The sequence below is a fragment of the Apiospora hydei genome, assembly GCF_038363865.1.
Source record: "Apiospora hydei strain CBS 114990 chromosome Unknown utg000009l_segment0_segment0, whole genome shotgun sequence".
NCBI lineage: Eukaryota > Fungi > Ascomycota > Sordariomycetes > Amphisphaeriales > Apiosporaceae > Apiospora > Apiospora hydei.
Window position 1 is genome coordinate 3,478,923 of NW_027117368.1, and position 17,976 is coordinate 3,496,898.

The 17,976-nt window shown below is 55.3% G+C and overlaps 9 protein-coding genes across 9 annotated transcripts; 6 read left to right on the forward strand and 3 right to left on the reverse strand.

Annotated features, from left to right (window-relative positions):
• Nucleotides 1-73: 73 nt before the first annotated feature.
• Nucleotides 74-1,208, forward strand: PG997_012842 (peroxin 11C; the record flags this gene model as incomplete). Its single annotated transcript, XM_066817156.1, has 2 exons — nt 74-895; nt 951-1,208. The coding sequence occupies 2 exons, from the start codon at nt 74-76 to the stop codon at nt 1,206-1,208; spliced, it is 1,080 nt and encodes a 359-aa protein (XP_066662848.1).
• A 942-nt stretch (nt 1,209-2,150) lies between these two features.
• PG997_012843 (uncharacterized protein) lies at nt 2,151-3,683 on the reverse strand (the record flags this gene model as incomplete). Its single annotated transcript, XM_066817157.1, has 2 exons — nt 2,151-2,702; nt 3,102-3,683. 2 exons carry the CDS (start codon nt 3,681-3,683, stop codon nt 2,151-2,153), a joined length of 1,134 nt encoding a protein of 377 aa, XP_066662849.1.
• An 894-nt stretch (nt 3,684-4,577) lies between these two features.
• Nucleotides 4,578-4,880, forward strand: PG997_012844 (uncharacterized protein; the record flags this gene model as incomplete). Its single annotated transcript, XM_066817158.1, has 1 exon — nt 4,578-4,880. One exon carries the CDS (start codon nt 4,578-4,580, stop codon nt 4,878-4,880), a length of 303 nt encoding a protein of 100 aa, XP_066662850.1.
• A 374-nt stretch (nt 4,881-5,254) lies between these two features.
• PG997_012845 (uncharacterized protein) lies at nt 5,255-6,964 on the forward strand (the record flags this gene model as incomplete). The annotated part of the gene is made up of 4 exons (XM_066817159.1): nt 5,255-5,561; nt 5,630-6,291; nt 6,357-6,575; nt 6,779-6,964. 4 exons carry the CDS (start codon nt 5,255-5,257, stop codon nt 6,962-6,964), a joined length of 1,374 nt encoding a protein of 457 aa, XP_066662851.1.
• A 56-nt stretch (nt 6,965-7,020) lies between these two features.
• Nucleotides 7,021-7,568, forward strand: PG997_012846 (uncharacterized protein; the record flags this gene model as incomplete). Its single annotated transcript, XM_066817160.1, has 2 exons — nt 7,021-7,242; nt 7,347-7,568. 2 exons carry the CDS (start codon nt 7,021-7,023, stop codon nt 7,566-7,568), a joined length of 444 nt encoding a protein of 147 aa, XP_066662852.1.
• A 2,659-nt stretch (nt 7,569-10,227) lies between these two features.
• PG997_012847 (uncharacterized protein) lies at nt 10,228-10,924 on the forward strand (the record flags this gene model as incomplete). The annotated part of the gene is made up of 2 exons (XM_066817161.1): nt 10,228-10,265; nt 10,363-10,924. 2 exons carry the CDS (start codon nt 10,228-10,230, stop codon nt 10,922-10,924), a joined length of 600 nt encoding a protein of 199 aa, XP_066662853.1.
• A 750-nt stretch (nt 10,925-11,674) lies between these two features.
• On the reverse strand, nt 11,675-13,050 carry PG997_012848 (kinase-like domain-containing protein; the record flags this gene model as incomplete). Its single annotated transcript, XM_066817162.1, has 3 exons — nt 11,675-12,161; nt 12,212-12,747; nt 12,820-13,050. The coding sequence occupies 3 exons, from the start codon at nt 13,048-13,050 to the stop codon at nt 11,675-11,677; spliced, it is 1,254 nt and encodes a 417-aa protein (XP_066662854.1).
• Nucleotides 13,051-13,716: 666 nt separating this feature from the next.
• Nucleotides 13,717-14,966, forward strand: PG997_012849 (uncharacterized protein; the record flags this gene model as incomplete). The annotated part of the gene is made up of 2 exons (XM_066817163.1): nt 13,717-14,554; nt 14,620-14,966. 2 exons carry the CDS (start codon nt 13,717-13,719, stop codon nt 14,964-14,966), a joined length of 1,185 nt encoding a protein of 394 aa, XP_066662855.1.
• Nucleotides 14,967-15,563: 597 nt separating this feature from the next.
• Nucleotides 15,564-17,520, reverse strand: PG997_012850 (uncharacterized protein; the record flags this gene model as incomplete). Its single annotated transcript, XM_066817164.1, has 7 exons — nt 15,564-15,659; nt 15,712-16,268; nt 16,325-16,567; nt 16,620-16,694; nt 16,750-17,280; nt 17,344-17,377; nt 17,449-17,520. The coding sequence occupies 7 exons, from the start codon at nt 17,518-17,520 to the stop codon at nt 15,564-15,566; spliced, it is 1,608 nt and encodes a 535-aa protein (XP_066662856.1).
• Nucleotides 17,521-17,976: the final 456 nt, after the last annotated feature.

The window sequence follows — 17,976 nt, forward strand, 5'->3', positions numbered from 1 at the left end:
GACCCCGGGTCCTGCGAACCGTACAGCTATACATTCTTTGGTAAACATATCATCGGCATCGCCAATATCCATCATGTCTTCAGCAGAAGTCGAGGTCGACGTCGGAGCCGAGGTCGAAGCTGGAGTCGAAGCTGGGGTCGAAGCTGGAGTTGAACATGGAGTGGAAGCTGGGGTCGAAACTGGAGTCGAAACTGGAACCGAATCTAAGGGCGAAGCCGTAGTCGAAACGCCCGGCGAAGCGACCAGCGACCTGCCCTCGGGCGATCCTGTGCCCTCCGTCTCGTCAGGCCCCGCACCAGAACCGAAGCCTATGCCCATCAAAGCTGTGCTGGCCGCGACGCCGTCCAACATCGATGTCTTCCTCGCCCACCTCCAGCGCTGCCTCAGCACGCCCTCGGGCATCGACACGACCGCCCTATTCCTTTGCTACTCGTCACGCCTGAGCGCCGCCGTGCTCGAGTCCCTGACGGGCCCCGCCGTTCAGCGCAGCGCCAGCCAGCTCATCGCCATCGCCTCCGCGCTGCCGCCGTACGCCACCCTCCTCTTCACCGCCAAGTCGCTGCCGTCCTTCTCGCCGTCCGCCGCTCTGCTCCTCAACATCGCGAAGCGCCTGCGCGCCTTTGGTGGCATGCTGAGCGAGGCTCGCACCTTCTTGCGGCTGTGGGGGCTGCTGAACATGTACTTCTGGGCGCGGGGGCTGATCATGCGCCTCCGCGCAGCACGCCAGCAGGTGAAGGACGAGAAAGCGGCGGGCGGCAGCGCGAAGCTCGACAAGCTCGAGGTGTCGTTCTCGGTGACGCAGCTCGTGGCGTGCATCATCTTCCAGTCGCTGGAGAACGGGGCGTACCTGGCGCAGAAGGGAGTGCTGTCGTGGCAGCCCGCCAACATCGGCAAGGTGATGCGGGTGAGCGCGCTTCTGGGGCTGCTTCGTGGGGCTCAAGATCGGGGAGCTTTTCTACAGCGCTTACCGGCGCTCGCAGCGGACGCCGGCCGAGCGGCTGGGCGACCGCACCGTCGCCGTCATGGAGCAGGAGGAGAGCGCCTGGACGGACGAGTGGCGCAAGACGGTCGTGCGCCAGCTGGCCTGGTTCCCGCTCACCATCCACTGGAGTCTCGAGCAGGGTCTGTTCAGCGAAATGACGGTCGGGGCCATCGCCAGCATCCCCGGTGTTGTGCAGATGCGCGACCTTTGGGCCAAGACCGCGTAATACGCAGGACACAAAATCTGGAGGAGGGTATTTTGATGGATGTTCAAGCCCGAGTGCAGAAAGAGTAGAAAAGACCAAAGAGCACTTGTGGATGGGGGTGACGCCGGTACATAAACATATGTATACTTGTGGTGGAGCGATATAGACGAAGACGCCAAAAGACTATGGCGGTTTGTTGAAATACCATTAGTTCGAGAAGGTATAATGAATAACATCGATGGATCTTATCATCATGATTCCTAGGAGTCATTTCGGCTTGCGTTTGATGAGACGCTGCTTAGCATTTGCATATTTGCATATACTTTCTTGACCACTCTCACGCTATCCTATTTGCCGTTCATAGCCGAAACTTAAATCGGGATAAATTACTAAATGCCGTGCCAAAATTGAACAAAACCTGCCCAGAATCTGTCCGATGCCAGACTTGAACTCCCGACCCCCCTGATGAGTATATCAAAGTACAAGTCCAGTTGGTCGTTAAGGGGCACTTTCTAGTCCCTTGAAACGACATCCTCCAACACTTGAAAAAAAAGCAGTGATATATATGATGCTTACATCGCTACTGAAAGTCACTGTGAATGAGAGAGATAAAAAAGATTAAAAAAAATAGGTTGCTTCTTCTTTGATCGCATGTGTCATCCTTGGTGCAGGGGCCATGCTGATAATCTCTGTATTTTTTCAAGTAGACCATATGCCGCAGTGTTTTACCACTGGGTGAAAGAAACTCTTGTTATTAGGACTTATAAGCCGTACCTAGTCCTCTGCGCCTTCCATTGATGGTTTCCCCATACACTGGTAGGCTGTTGCCTGGATTGTGCATCCTCGCCCCCTTTTCCCGAACTCAATATACCTAGTGTGGCTGTGGCTGACATTCAACTCCCTATTACTGGACCACACACTTGACATCAGGTGTCCCCGAGCTTGCCGGCTTATACAACTCTGTCAGCTTGGCCAGGAGCGGCTCCCCTCCAAACAGCGCCGTCGACCGAATCCCCGCCACCGTGCCGAGCTCGTCATCCCCCTCCTCAGCGCCGCCAGCACGCCCCGGCCGGCCCCGCGCACGCCCTCGGAGACGACGAACTGCGCCTCGGCGAGCGCCAAGAGAACCGGCGTCGCGTACTGAGCCTTGGTCCGCGCCGGGCGCGCGTCCTCCGCGCGGTCCTCGATGCTCTGGACGTGCGCCCACACGCCCAGGGCCTTGGTCTTGAGGGCCCGGGCCGCGTCGCAGCGCAGCGAGGCGGCGTCGGCGACCTTGTTGACGTCTTCGCGGAGCGCGTGCAGCGCGGTAGTCAGGCTGTCGCCGCGCCCCTGCAGCTTCTGCAGCTTCAGGAGCTGCACCTGCACCCGCCGGACGTCCTTCTCGGACTGCAGCGCCTGGCGGCGCGTCTTGTCGACGAGGCGCTGCGCGTTCGCGACGTCTTCGATTAGGTCCTTGCTGACGGAGAGGTGTAGGGCGAGGCCGACGGGCCAGCATAAGATCCACGCTGCGATCTCCTGCAGGTCGTGATCCGGAGATGGCGTCAGCTAATACTGTCTATACTCTCGGCGACGCCCTAACATGGCACTTGTGAAAGAAAGGGGGGACTTACACCGGCCTTCTCACGGTCAGCTTCGGAGACTGCATCGGTATATCTCTTCTCCGCATGTTGAAGGGTCCCTTGTTGCGTTTTGAGTGACTCCTGACAGGCGTCAAGGATCTTTTGCTGTGCAGCTATTGTGTCGTTGGTCTTTTTACCCAGCTGTCGACGTCAAGTTTGAAACTGTCAACAGCTTGACTGAGACCGTCTGGAACACCCAAGATAGTATTGTTACGAAAGTCGGTCAACTATTTCGATACATTTTAGCTTGCTTCTTGCTCCGGGTTCGATGCCGATAGAAAAGGGGCTCACTTACCGCTGTCAGTGTATGCACAGTGTCCTCCCACGTCCTTTCGGCACTCTCTGTCGCAGTCCTGGAGGAGTCAGCGGCGCGAGAAGTCGACTCGCGAAGCTTCCGGATCAGCTCCGGTCTCTTCGTTGAGTCGAGGATATCCTTGTCGAAGTTTCCGCGGATGGCTTCGGCGATGGCCGTGAACGCATGGACGGCTGCTCGCAGATCCTCTGTTGCTGCTGAAGTTAGATGCTCATACGACTGGTTCGCCTTGGTGAGCATCGCATCCAACTTGTCTTTGGCGTCGCCAAGTCGGCCCTGCAGATCATCGTGCCTTTGATCCAGGGCGTTCATCTCGGCCGCATCTTTATCGGTATACGCAAGTATCTCGGGCGGAATGTATATGCCGATGTCGTCCACGATGGCTTTGAAGCGTTCGCCAGATGCCTCTACCGACTTTTGGATCTTTTTCCAAAAAGGGTCGCCAGGGTCGGACGGGACCGACAGATTGGTCGGCAGCGCGGCTTCTCCATCCTTGATCAATTGCTCTAGACCTTTCTCCAGGTCTCCAGCGACCTTTAGAAATTCATCCAGTGGCATTGGCATTTTGGTCTCGACAAGAATTTTATGGAAACCGATAGGATCAACAGAGTCCAGACAAGAAAATGAAGGGGATGCAACGGGCAGCAATGCACTGCCCTCCAGCTTCTCGATGAGCAACCGTACCAGGTGCCGGAAATGCTCATATATAGGACCGGTGCTTTCTATGTTCGCGACAACTTCCAATACAAGCCCTTGACTATCATTGGTGGTTAATGCTTTCATTGTGACCAGATGCCAATATCAAGCGTCATGTCGCCAAGAGCGAGTCTGGGTCTGGAGCCGGAGGCGTAGTTAGACCAGCACCTCAGTCAGCCGCAATCCTCAGCTCTTCATGCATGTCCCTACTCTTATAAGACAGCCGCGCCCACGAGAACACGAATACCTGGAGCAGTTACTCCGTGAATTTGCGGATCTAGCAAGCCATATCGATCTCAAACGCCACAGGAACTGAACCATTGGCGGTGTGCAACATCCCGTCTCTATAACGCCATCACGTTCTAGACCACCAGAATCCCCGACACCCACTCGGCACCACGAAATATCATGTACTATGGGCAAGATTCCAGTGTGTTGTCCAACGCCACATGCTCGTGTTGATGCCCTCAGCTCGCCATGCGATTCACCATGTGCCTTCTCAGCTACCATCAAATCGTTGTTTTTTCCGGATAGGCGCGATATACAGCGTCACTATGGTAATCGTTGAGAAACGTCGAGCGTACGGAACTGACGAAAGACTCAAGGTGAGGACGGAGGGTTCTCAACCGCTCGTTGAAACCATCTACCTATAAAGCTCCCATGGCTGCCTACAACGATCTCCAACATTCAGTGTTTCTCAACAACCCAGCTCATCTCTACCATTTCATCCTTTCCTCCAGCTCCCACGTACAGCAATCCACCATGGCCGAAAATTCAGCCACTGCCCACATGGACGAGAAGAAACTCGACGAAGCTGCCCAGAGGGCCCTCCAGTTGAAAGAAAAGCAGCATGCCGATTTTGTCAGAGCGAACGGAGTGCTTGACTTCGTGGCCTCGGCCAAGCATTCGTTGTTGTTCCAACCCAATATGAACTGGAATGACATGCTGAGTGGTGCGCCAATCTCCATCTCCGTCATGGGAGCCATCTTCATCGCATCTACCACGACTCTCGCCAGTGGAATCACCCTCCTTCCCCCGACCGGAGGCTTCAAGAATATTGAGTAAGCTTGAGTTTTTCCCGACGCCGCTTTGACGAGACTAGCTGACAGAGAAACAGTACCTTTGAAGGTTCCCGGGGGAGATGTCTCTACAAGGTGTGTGCTTGATTACCCGAGATTCACCTGGCGCCTTGACTGAATACAGCTGACGGTTCGGAGCGTGCCTGGTCGGAATCTCGGCTCTCGGACAGATGGCCTTTACGGACTCATCAATCGGAATGACTGAGATCGCTGGGAACAGCACAGCCATCCTCCAAGACGTATGTGTTTCTGTATTTTTTCTTTTTATTATTGCAGACAAGAAGAACCGCTGATGAGTGACGCAAAACCAAGGTTCGCGATATCACAGGGATGTTGAATAACCCGGATAGCGCTCGGATCATGCTCAAAGGGACTGTCGAGAGTCTGAACATGAAGGCAAAGAGGTGTGCCGACAGAGCCAAGCAAATGGCTGGTCACTACCACAAATGGCTGAGTGCTTCCTGCGAGGTCCACGCCGCATGTTGCCAGGCTTCCACGGATGTGTCAGAGAAGCAAAGGGTGAACGAGGTTCATCTGGCTGCTGAGCAAGTGATGGCCCGGACCAGCCAACAAGCCGTCGATGCCGCCAAAGGTACCATGGAAACGCTCCAGACCGTCCTCAAGCACGCAGATGAACAGTACCAGAAAGCTGCAGATCAATTCCCAAGTACGTTCGTTGCCTGTTCCGGCTCGTTGTTACGAGAGGAAACATGATTTGGCTAATCCATTCCTCAGGCGGATGGGATTTAGTGGCACAAGAGGTGGTTAGCAACCTTGCCTCGACAGCCACGAATGCCCTCAACCAAGCCATCCCGGCCCTGATTGACAACTATACCCTGACCGGAAAGATGAAAGATATCAACAGCGGCATGAACATCTTCAAGGAGGGCATGGGTGGCATCAAAGGCATGGCTTCGGCCGACCACAGTGATGCTAAGGCAGCAACAACCGCCCCGCTACCTACGGCGCCTGTTCTCCCAGACTACTACCAGGATCCTGCCTATACCGTGATCAAGACCTCTGCAGGCTGGGTAGATATGCTGAACGGGCTTCTGACTTCGGACAAGGGAGGGGTGAACTGGGAGCTTGCGGGATCCACGAGCGCGACCGACAAGAACAGTGGACCTGGTTTCATCAAGCTGATGATGGAGCATGACCTGGAGACTCTCAACAAGAAGCCGGCAACGACGCCACCCAGCAAAGACTTGAAGACCATCCTGACCGATTGCATCAGCGTCTGCGACAAGGTCGACGGCTTCAGCGCCCCTTCCATGTCAGGGAATCGACCCAAGAACGATTCCGAGGAAGTGAAAGGGTGGATTTCGACGGTGCACAAGCACAACACCAAATCCGCCGCGATGAGTACTATTTCCACCTCGATTCCCGGACCGGGCCCTGTAAGTCTACCCGAACAAGGACGTTTGGGCTACCGAGTACGATCATACTGACTCCCGGATGGTAGTCTCCATCTCCGACCCCTCCCTACCAGAAGCCCGATGGGACTGGCCTGCGCGCTCAAATCATCTCGGCCGCGACGACGAAGATGGAGCAAGCAGCTGCCATGCTGACGACAGCTCAGGCAAATTTCAAGGCAAGCTCCGACAAATGGGTCGAGACGATCAATAGTCTTGGTGCGATCCAGGCGGAAATCACAAAGATGAACGCCGACAAGGTGCACTTGGTAGGTTTGCCCGAACGCACTAGGGAGACGGAAAGTGAGACACTTTACTGATCGGATTGTAGGAACAAGTCAAGGCGTTGCTCGTGAAGTGTATCGAGATGCTGGTCCAACTCCAAGCCCAGATAAATGTATGCTCCCTAGTCGCCATTTATCCCCACAGGGCGCTGCTTATGCATGGCTCTCGATGCTGATTCATCTCGCAGAAACTAACCGCCTTCTTCGATTCGATCCAATCCATCGTGGAGATGGCTGTCGAAAATCAGGTGGACCCGTTCATTGCTCGTATCAGCGCTGTAGACGCGCAACCCGTAGAACTCGGTCACTACAACATTGACCTATTCACTGCTGAGGTTAGTCGGATCCAGATTCCACCGGAGTATGTTGCGTGATGGGCAATTAAATAAGGGCTGACCTTGGCAACCCGCCTCAGCTGGTGTTCAACAGCATGTTGAACGTTCGAAGCTACTTCTCTCTTTTCGGAGATCTGGCCGCGGTCTATACCGAGGTGCACATCCTGTACCTTACCGAGGGACTTGCTATTGTCGACAAGATGCAGACACAGGGGCTGCTCGAGGACGACGCCAACAAGAAAATGAAAGACAAGCAAGCCACCCTGAACAGATGGACGCAAAAGGCCCTACCAGGGATCAAGGACCTCTTAGACAAGGTGCGTCTTTCTGCCAAGCAACTGCTTCCTCCCGCAGGGCTGTCAGGCCCCGTCCCACACCCTTACCGCAGATGCGCGTCATACATATGCTAACACTCGCACAGCGACAAAAGGAGGTCATAGACGGTCTCGAGGGCAAGACAAAGGCCATCGCTGCGGACATAGCCTTCTTGCACGTGACTCCGCCCGATGAGACCAAGAAAGCTATCGAGGCGGCCAAGCGGGAAGCAGAGGCGAAGGCGAAGAAGGGCCTCTCGGAGGGAGGTTCCTACTACAAGGCGAAGATCATGGCGCCTTTCCCTGTCAGTGCTGCCCCTTCCACATGAACTGTGACCAGAGACCGCAAAACTATACTGACCACTAACTGGCATCTAGACGGGGTAAACTCCTGGAGCCAGAGCAAAAGCCGTGGCTCTAGAGACGTTGATCTTGTTGACGTACGTGACAACCGCGGGGGGTTATCTTTTCTTGTGAATGGCGACATCACCGTTGTGGGACGGGTCCTGGCGATCGATTCTAGAAGGTGTGCGAACAAGGGCGTTTTAGTGTTTCCAAGAGGAGAGTTCTGGCACATGGCGAGAGTACTCAGGCTGTGGTGATGTGATGTATTTCTCTAGCCAGTCAAGCCGAGGGCATCATCGGATTGATCTGGCTTCCATCTGGATCCATTGATAATGATGTGCAACTGGAGGTCGCACATACATACGAATCACGTAGAATCCAGTCCTCACCAAGTGGGATGTGACTTACCGCGCTCTGCTTGCTGAAGAGGCTTGCATCTAACTCATGACCGTGATCATGAATGCCACTTTGCAGAGCTTGCGATGGAGCTGGCTATCACTACCCAGCAAGGACACAACCATGCTCGACCTGATACGAGGAAGCGAGTAGCGAATTGTGACGAAGCAAGACCCGGAGGCTGGCGCGGCACACGAGCGGCGCCCGCTACTTGACTCGTGCTGCATTTTTCCGGTACAAAACTGCAGTGCGACATCACCTGAAGCATCTGTAGTCCATTGCTACCGTCGAGTTCCTCGAAATAGGTGGTCCGAAGTGCGAGTTGCAGCGCGGCAATTTTCTTTTTGCTCGTCAAAACGGACAGCACAGGTGTCGAGTGATGGCTCGGAGCGCTTCGCCAGCTTTTAGCCTGCAGTAGCAGATGCAGCTTTGGCGGCTAGGGGTCGCGAACAGATGCAGGTCCCTTTTGGTAGCGCTGCTGGCTGCATTGCTGCAGCTGACGATCAGGACGAAAAGGGACCTAGGCGCCACGCTAAAGAAGAAGGAAAAGCAGGCCGCTAACAGCCAGCTAAGAACTAAGAACAGCCTGTGGTTTGGCAGTTTTTGGCGTGCCATGGCGGCTGAATTGACTGACGGGACCCATACAAAGCCGCTGCCCGGCCATGACGCACCCCTGGCCAATCGCAGCAAAGCCCGCGGACTACCAAGAAAGCACCTCAAACACAACGACGTTTCGTTTCACTCCTTTGCGCCCAATTGGCCAATTCCATTGGCTGGCCAGCTTCCGGTTTTTCTTTCTCTCGTCCCTGGTCACAGACGGACGGGTCACTGGGAAGAAAAGTGCACCGCGAAGTAACCGCGAACCTGAGCTGACATGTGCATCTTGAAGACCTTGGGTGTCATGTACGATGATGAGGCTGCATCGGCCGCTCGTCCCTTGTGCACCAACCACGGGCTTACAAGCCCAATAAGGATAATCGAAGCCCCTGATCTGATCTGACCGAATGGACGCCCTCGTCGCAGACATCTATCTTGATGAGATATCGTGGTAGTATTGAAGGCGGCCCCTTCCCACCTAAAGAACACACGCTCCTCTTCTCCAGGTTCCAAGCCACTTTTGCCAAGTTGTCGTGGTTACTGTCTGCTCTTTCCACCGGTCGGTCTTCTTCCCTGCTCGTAGCCCAGCCTGGGCTTTTCTCATTCTCGTTCCATATTGGCATCATTCCTAATTATCGCGTGCCTCTTTGGCACTCCGCCACTTGCTGGCTCTTCTTTTCTCCCGCGGTCGCACTTGGCCGATTGCCCGAAGCAGTGCTTCGTTCTTTTCCCATCTTGACGCTTCGTCTTGTACCTTGACCCAGAGCGACAGTCCCCCTTCGCTCTTTCCTTACCAATACTGTTTCATGCCCGGTTTTTCCGAGTTTGCTGGGTAGTGGCAAAGGTGGCCTCTTTGTCTTTCGGTGCTACTGAGCCAGACGGCCGGAGTCATCTATCGACACCTGGAGCGACTTGGAGCGTTTGACGGTGTTACTCGCTTGGTCGGATGTTACTTGCCTGATGTAACACCTCCCAGTTCGAACCACCAGGCTGGGCTCACTTACTTGGCCTTGGAGACGGCCGACTTCCGCGCCCATCGCCACGGCCAAGATCCAAAGGGACTGACGGCATGAATTGATCGCTGCTGGACCCTTGATTAGATGATCAACGGAGACCGTCGATAGGACCCAGCTGGCTCGATCATAGTTCGGAGAATTACTCAGTCGCATTGACGTTGGTTCGACGTCTGTCCAGACTCGTCCTGCAGCCCCATTGGCTGTTGCCCCCGCGAGCACATCTCCATCGTTCGCAGTTCCCCGAGACATCTGACATCTCGTGTTTCGAACCTCTCTGCCCGGCTGCTCTCGGCCATTCCAGAACGGGTTTCCTGATCGCGACCACGCGGCACCCCAGGATCTGCCCTGCCCTCTTCTTTTAAGGTCTTCAGCCCCGGTCTGGTCTTGCTTGCATTGCGCTTTAGCGTCGACCAAACGACCCAAACTAAAGCACAGTCGACACGCTTTGCAATGTCACGGATGAAGCGAAAGCAATGTAGTACGTCCAAACTGCTACTACTGCTCACTCTGGGCCGTATGGCGTCTGCACTGTCGCTCGCCAGTTTTCAGCTGATCACATCCGATGCGGTCCCTGCGAAGTGTATCGCCGCATACAACAATCAAATCGTTGGTTGTTCCCGGCGCGATTTCAAAAATGGCAGGCAGTGCTCGGCCGATTGCGTGCAAGGACTAGTAGAAACGGCCTCGCTCATGGACACATTCTGCAAAGGGGTGGCTGTAAATCCCAAGACGTTACTGGGCATGACGATGGATGGTCAACTTTTGTCAGCTCTGTGTCCTGGATCACCTCTGCCCGCTACGACACTCACCGTGACCATACACCCCTCACCAACACCACGGTCGCCCCAACCTTCACCACAGGTTCCTCCGGGACCCCCGGGGCCTCCGGGGTCTCCAGGGCCTCCAGGGCCTCCAGGGGCGCCAGGACAGCCAGGCCCTCCAGCTCCACCAGTGCCGCCAGGGCAACAACCAGGACAGCCGGCACCACCACCTCCCCCGCCGCCACCGCCGCCGATGGAAACAGAGACCCAACGTTTACCTCCGACGACGCTAAAAACCAGCACAGTACAGTCGACAGCGACGCCAAGGCCGGTGATCCCCACATTTACTACACTGCCTACGACAGTCACTTCGACTACACGGCCGACAAAAGTCACTACGACTACACGGCCGACTATAGTGACTTCGACTACGGAGCCCACTATAACCATTCCAGCCACGCAACCTACGACACTCAGCACCACTTCAACTATGCAACCGACAACGGATACCGACACAACCGAGACTCAGCCGCCGCCAACGAGTGTAGTGTCTCAACCATCGCCAACTAGCGAGGTAACGTCTGCGCAACCCACAGAGACGCAAACGGAGTCTGGTATAGGTCCCGCTCCAAAGGTCACAGGAGGCGGCAGTCCGTTCGATACAATTGTCAATTTCGCACCTACACGCTCAATCCATCTCGCCAATGCTCTATTAGCAGCCATTGGTGTTACAATAATCTTATTTTGGTAGGCGAAATTGGCAAAGATAGGGAGGGGAAGAGAGAGGGGAGACCTCGACATCGCAGGTTAATCACACTTGGATTGGAAATCAGCCTAATTTGTAAAACATATTGATAGACAGAGAGCTGGGCTGAGACGGGCATGCATATGTACATTCATTACTTGGGAACATTGGGCCAGGAGCAGACAGCGTTGGGACAGCGCTGGGATATGGTTTGGGTTTGGAGCAACGCATCATCCGTGGAGTTAAGTTTGGCGAGGAAGAACTTGTATGAGTACTAGAAAAGGGGACAGCGATGAAATCCTTGTCGCCGCAATGCAGTCAGGGGAAGCTGAAGAAGTCGAGATCTTGGAAAGCCATCTTGGGCTGCGAGATCCACCAACAACTTATCGCGGATATGAAATCCTGCCACGAGACAACGTATATTACCAGCCATTATGACTGAAATCAATGAATTCAAAGAACGTTAAACCAAAGAATCGCCCCTGACTGCTGGCTGTTGTGACGAACCACAAGCGAGTAGGGGAATCATGGAACTCAATGACTCTCAGAATATGCTTGGGTAATGTGGTCCCAGGTTAACCGCCCTTGACGGTACTGAATAAGCACGCCAGCTCGTCTTTTCTTTCCCCTTCTTCGAACCAAGCCCTGTCCTTGCACCACGCGTGGTAGAGGATATCCCGCCCCGCCCGCGCGACCTCGCGGACCTGCTCGGGCGCGCCCCAGCCGGGCACCGACGTGCCGAAGCACACGAGGTGGGCGCCCAGCTGGACGGCGGTCCGCAGCGCGAACGCCTCGGAGGAGGCGGCGGCGGCGGCGGCGACGGGCCCGTAGCCGGTGACGAAGCCGGCCATCATCCACAGGCCCGCGCGCTGCTGCTTGTACAGCCACAGCTCGTACATCTCGGCTAGCATCTGGCCCAGGTCCAGGTTCGGCAGGCCGAGCTGGGCCATTTCCCAGTCGACTACGAAGAGGGGGACGGGGACGGGCTCGGCGGGCTCCAGGGGTTGGGGGGTGGGGGCGGTGTTGGGGAGGAGGATGCTGTTGATAATGGTCAGTGAATGGCTATACATCGTTTGTAATACCCACAACCCGTAAGGTTTCCCTAAACTTACTTGCCCGTCCAGAAGTCTCCGTGGATCACCTGCAAACGGCTCTCGTCCCGCAGCTCCGCCGCAGCCATCTCCTTGACCTCTTCGAAGACGGGCACGGCCTCGGTCAGGATGTCGGGAAACTGCGCGACGCGGTCCAGCAGCCACTGGAAGTTGATGGTGTGCTTGAGCGACTGCATGGCGCTGTTTTTGGCTATGGCTCCGCGCAGTTCCTCCCGATGGAGCTCGGATGAGTCGTGGAAGGCGCGCAGCCAGCGGCCCAAGGATAGGCCTAGCTGGTGGGCCTGAGTCTGCTGCACGTCCGTCGTCGATTCACCAGCAGCAGGAGAGGACGTGGGGGAGGATGACCAGTGTTTCAGGGCATATGCCTTGAGATTTGTGCCCTTGGGTAGGTACTCCTGGATCTGCGTGTTGGGGTCTTCCGGGAAGGGATAGTGCTTTGGCGTGCGGACTACGTAGCCGTAGCCGTCATCACTGTGGGCCGTGGGTGCACCTATAGAAGACGAAGAGAGAGCTTGGAGGCAGACATCTTCAATGTGCTGTGACGAATGTTGTAAGTCCGACTTGCCAGAGGTAGGGGTGAAAAGAAGATGGTATGCATCCTTACTTACACAGCGCGACGTAGACAGCTGGAAGCCCGGGTTGCTTGCGAGGAAGCCTTCGCCGTGTTTCACGAGCACTCGACGGACGCCGTCATCGAGCGGCTGCGCCAGGTCGGCGAGATAGATGAAGTTGGCGGTGCCGCCGGAGAGCGGGACGAGAGACGTGGCGGCGAAGGGAGTGCCTTCGAGCGTGCGAAGAACTTTAGATTGTATTTCGGCCTCGGATTGGGTTGCAGCCATGGTGAATTAGGAGATCTAGAGCCAATGGACTTGTAAAGACGAAGAGTATTTTCGATCTGTTACCTGAAGGATTATAGCTAAATAGAATCCCGTGGCGATTGCTTTGAGTAAATATGTACACATAGTACACTTGAAGTATAGCATGTAGTTGATGCTGCAGCAGCTATTGGCCAAGATCGTTGATGCTTGGCGCTATGAGCCATAATGATGCCCGTCTTTTACTAGCGAGTGGGGCTGGATCTCAGCTGTTAGTCATGTATACTTCAACGAATCTGCAACTATATTCAGCGCATGCAGATAGGTATTGCAGGCTGAGGCTGATCATAGTGAGGTGGATGGATTTGAGTGGTGCTTTGCTCGATCTGGACTCCCGCTTTTTCGGGGATCGGGGTCAAGTGGGCCTGCAAGTTTCCCGGACATACGATTCTCGAGGCGTCAACTTATGGATGTGTCACGAATAGAACGACCATCTGAAGTTTCATCCATTATTTGATCCAATCCATTCCAGAAACTCACACTCGCTCCAGTGGACGGCCAATAAACAAGTGTGTAGCAGAATCTGGCTCGTCATCGCCAGACTTGGTGTGCTCTTAGCACTTCCCACTGTTAGCGCTTCACACAAACGCACACCAAGCATTTTGACACCAGCACCTACAACACACAGACATGTCTGAATCACCAAATAGGGGGCAACTCAACCTGCCCGTAATTGACATATCCCCCTTCATATCCTGGGACTCACCCGAAAATGATGACAACGCCACCAACTCTGACACCCCCAAAGAAAGCCAGGATGGAAACGGCGCCGCTCACCCCCAAGCCCACCTCCCCAAACCCACCACCGCAGCAGACCTGACCCCAGCCCAGCGCACCACCGTCGCCGCCCTGCGCGCCGCCGTCCGGCACCCCGGCTTCTTCTACCTGACCGGCCACGGCGTCCCTTCGGCCCTGATGCACCGCGTCCTATCGCTAGGCCAGCAATTCTACACCGCAGCCGACTCGCTGCCCCAAAAACGGTCCATCGCGCGCCGCCCCTGCGGCGACCGCTACGGCGACGGCGCGCGGGGCTGGCAGGACGTCGACGCCGTCGCGCGCAACGACTGGCACGAGGCCCTTGACTTCTACGCCGAGATCTCCGGACAGGACCAGGTCGCCGCCCACCGCGCCTTCAAGGCCGCGCGCCCCGACGTCTGGCCCGGCGTCGACGGCCTGCTCGAGGGCCGCAACCTGTACCCGCAGCGGCCCGCCGCCATGCGCGACGTGTACCCGGACTACGTCGCGCGGCTGTGCAGCGTCGGGGAGGCGGTGATGCGGGCGCTGGGGTTTGCATTGGAGCTGAGGGACCCCGAGTTCTTCGTCGGGGCGACGCGGGACTCGTTTTGGTGTTTGCGCGTGTTGGGGTACCCGCCCCTACCCCCTGCTTTCCGAAAGAAGGAGGGAGAGGACGACGAGAAAGAAGCTGTCGAGGACGATGACGAAGAAGATGAGGAAATGGTGGGATGCGGTGCGCATTCCGACTACGGATGCCTAACCATGCTCCTCACCGACGACACCCCGGCGCGCTCAAAGTACGAGTCGCCGGAGGAGAGGAAGACGACTCAGACCCAGAAAAGCAGCAGCAGAAAGAAGAGCAATGGGTCGACGCCGACCCTCTCCCCGGCGCCTACGTCGTCAACATCGGCGACATGGTGGAGCAGTGGACGGGCGGCTGGGCGACGAGCACGGTGCACAAGGTCCTCCACCACGGCGACGGCTACCGCATCAGCGTGCCCTTCTTCTACGAGCCGGCCAAGCACGTCGTCGTCCGGCGCCTGCCCGAGTTCGGCGGCACCGAGGCCGACCCCGAGGTCCGGTACTGGGATCACCTCGTGAGCAAGATAGACGGTAGCTTCTTTAGGAAACGGACTACTTGGTGAACATTAAGAACCTGTCTCCAGAGTATCCCTTTTTATGAACAAAATCAAATGGACGTAATCATCATGGAAGAGTGCACTCCCGGCGTAGAAATCTAAGGGGAAAGATGGCTCCTATTATGTGCTATAACCATAAAAAGGGGCTATATCAATTCCCCCTAAAGGCTGCCACACCATGTGCCATTCGGCAGTGGGCATAAGCTCCAGTCTGGAAGCTTGCTTGAGGCTGGGGTATCTGAACGAGATGTATTGTGCTTGCTGAGCGAATAAAACTACCGAACGCCTCCTATGATCTATACAACCCTACATTTACAACTCAAAGCCATGCTCATTCATCACGGCCGACCGACAAAATCACGACCACGACGGCTCCATCGTCATGATAACATGTATCCATTACTTTATGCTCCCCACCTACGGCGCTTCGCACCCTGATAGCATTGGAGCTAGTGATTCACTCTCATTGGAGTGGCGCGCCCCATGACAAAGTCTAGGAGAAGCAATCGTACTATAGAGACCAGTTGCCTGTATTTATGATGAGTGCTAAAAAGGAAGCCGAATTCCCAGTTAGGGACCGAACATTCCAGATAAACAGTTAGACTATTTCTTCCCCTTAACCAGCTTAGAGGTATCTTCATCTTCATCGTCGCTGAACTTGTCGCCGTCTTCTCCGACAGCAAAGATGGTCTCGCCGTCCTCGAACGAGTCGCGGGGGCTCACGGCCTTGTGCGCTCCCTTGTTTTGCGACGGGGGCGGGCCAGCGGGGAGGCGCATAAAGGGACTCGGGTCTGGTGGATGCCGCGGCCGATGTGTTATTGTTGTTGTTGGCGTTGATGCGGGCATTCCTGTGCTTAGCAATGTTGGCCTCTTCATCGTCGCTGTCATCCGGGTTTCCGACATCGGCAAATTCGAAACCTCCGTCTTCATCCTGGGCAATCTCGTCACTCATGGCGAAGCGTCGGTTGTTGGCAGTGGGGCGCCAGACGTAGGCGACCCAGGCCACGTCGGCAAAGTATACCAGGTTCAGCCAGCCATCGAGGATGAACCACCGACTCTTCCAGTGGAACGGCACGTAGTCGGGGTCCGACGCTGAGGCGAAACTGAAGCTGTTGAAGAAGAAGAAGCCGAAGATGACCAGAATGGAGATGAGGATGCACCACCAAAGCTTCTTGTACATGGCCTCCTTGACCGTCTGCTTGCGTTCACGCAAGTCCTTGAGTGTGAAGTTTAGCGAGTTAAGCGTCCACACGTAAAAGGCAGTGAGGGTACCAGCCAAGGGCAGTACGACGAGCAGGACCAACGGGCCTACCAATGGTTAGCATGTTGGTACAGGGTATGGAAATGAATAAATCCGAACTTACCAGCTGTATCGGGAGAGATCAATAGACTAGTAATCGCGTAGATCAAACCGAAAACGAAATGCGCAATGGCCAGGAATCGCACATAGGTCATGGTCTTACCAAGACTAGGTTTGACGACACCGTAGCCCATGCATACGATGAGCAGAAGGAAGAAAGAAAAGGAGTTGCGGAAAGCGTTCAGCACAGCCACAACAACCAACAGTACCCGGGCACCAACATTTGACCCGTTCCGGTTCAAATAGTCTGCGCAAAACATATCAGCATAAAATCGGCGGAAGATAGCCAGGAGACGTACCGTAGAAGCCCCAGGTCATCAACATCTCTACCACGAGGAATACAAGAATGGCTGTGATGTAGTTCTGTACAGGCACTATCGAGAGGTCAGTTAAGTTGAGCGGTGTAGATTATTGGTGTCTTGAACCTACAGATGTCGTATCTGTGCTGGTAGTACAAGAAGCCCCAGAATACTGCAACGACAGCATAGAGGATGGTGATGCCGCCGTAAAAGGGAAGCTTGGGGATTTGCGTCGCAGGAAGCTCGCCATATGCCTCACGGAACTCGACGGCGGCAGCGAAGTTGTCAATGTTGTACGGAATTGCGCCCACGCAGTAGTAGCCGGTCTTGGTGATGGGGTAGTTGATGGGTTTGGCGTCCTTCAAATGGACAGCCTGGGTCAAGATGAGGTTGGTCGACTTCTCGGTGGCATTGGCAGCCAGGATGAATTCGCCGGCATCGGTCTCGTTGCAATACCCCTTCTTGATGGCCTGCTCGTTGCAAATGTACTCCTTGTTGTACGGATCGCCTTCAATGGGAAGACCGACGAATTGGTCGTCTTTCCACTCAAACACGACCAAACTGACGATGGGGTCTGCATCGCCATCGATAGGGTCGCCGAGGAATTTCGTCAGGATGAACGGATCGGTAGGACCACCCCATGTCTTCTTGTTGTACATTCCTAGACGGACAGAGTTAGAATCGCTTGTTCAGGTTTTTATGCGTCGCGCATATTTATTCATACCGGCGCATCGTTGCCTGTTCTCTTCGGATGCATCCTGAACGGGTTTCTGTTAGCAGAGTAACCAACCAACCAACCGCTGCCGGGCGCTCTTCAGGCTGTGCATACCAATTTGACTTCCAAGGCCTGGGCCGTCCACAAGGACAGGCCCAGCACTGTTAAGGTCGAGAGCCACCTCATGGTTGATGATGAATGTGTGTGTGTGTGTGTGTCGTGCTCTCCGATGTTGAGGTAATCGGCAAGCTAGATCAATCTGTCCACAGCTGGGACAGCTCGGGTCGGATAACTGGAGTGCCTGCTCTCACGGAGTCGCGGGCCACTCAGCCTCCGCACGGCGTGCAACGGGAACGCAGAGAGGGCGTTTTGGGATAGCGAGCCGCAGCACAGATGGCAGATTCTGGATTAGAATTGAACGGGAATACAAGGCAACACCCAGGAAAGAAAAGGGCCTTTGACGACGATGTAGAATTGGAAGAACAGCTCATGGCTTTTTTGGGACGAGGATGCCCGGAAGTCGATGGAGCCCTGGCCTAGCCTATTGGAATGGCTTGGCGGCAGCTTTGGAAACGCTCAAAGGCCCAGTTGAAACCAAATCGCGCTAAGCTGCTGCCCCAGCTACGGCATGCATGCTATCAT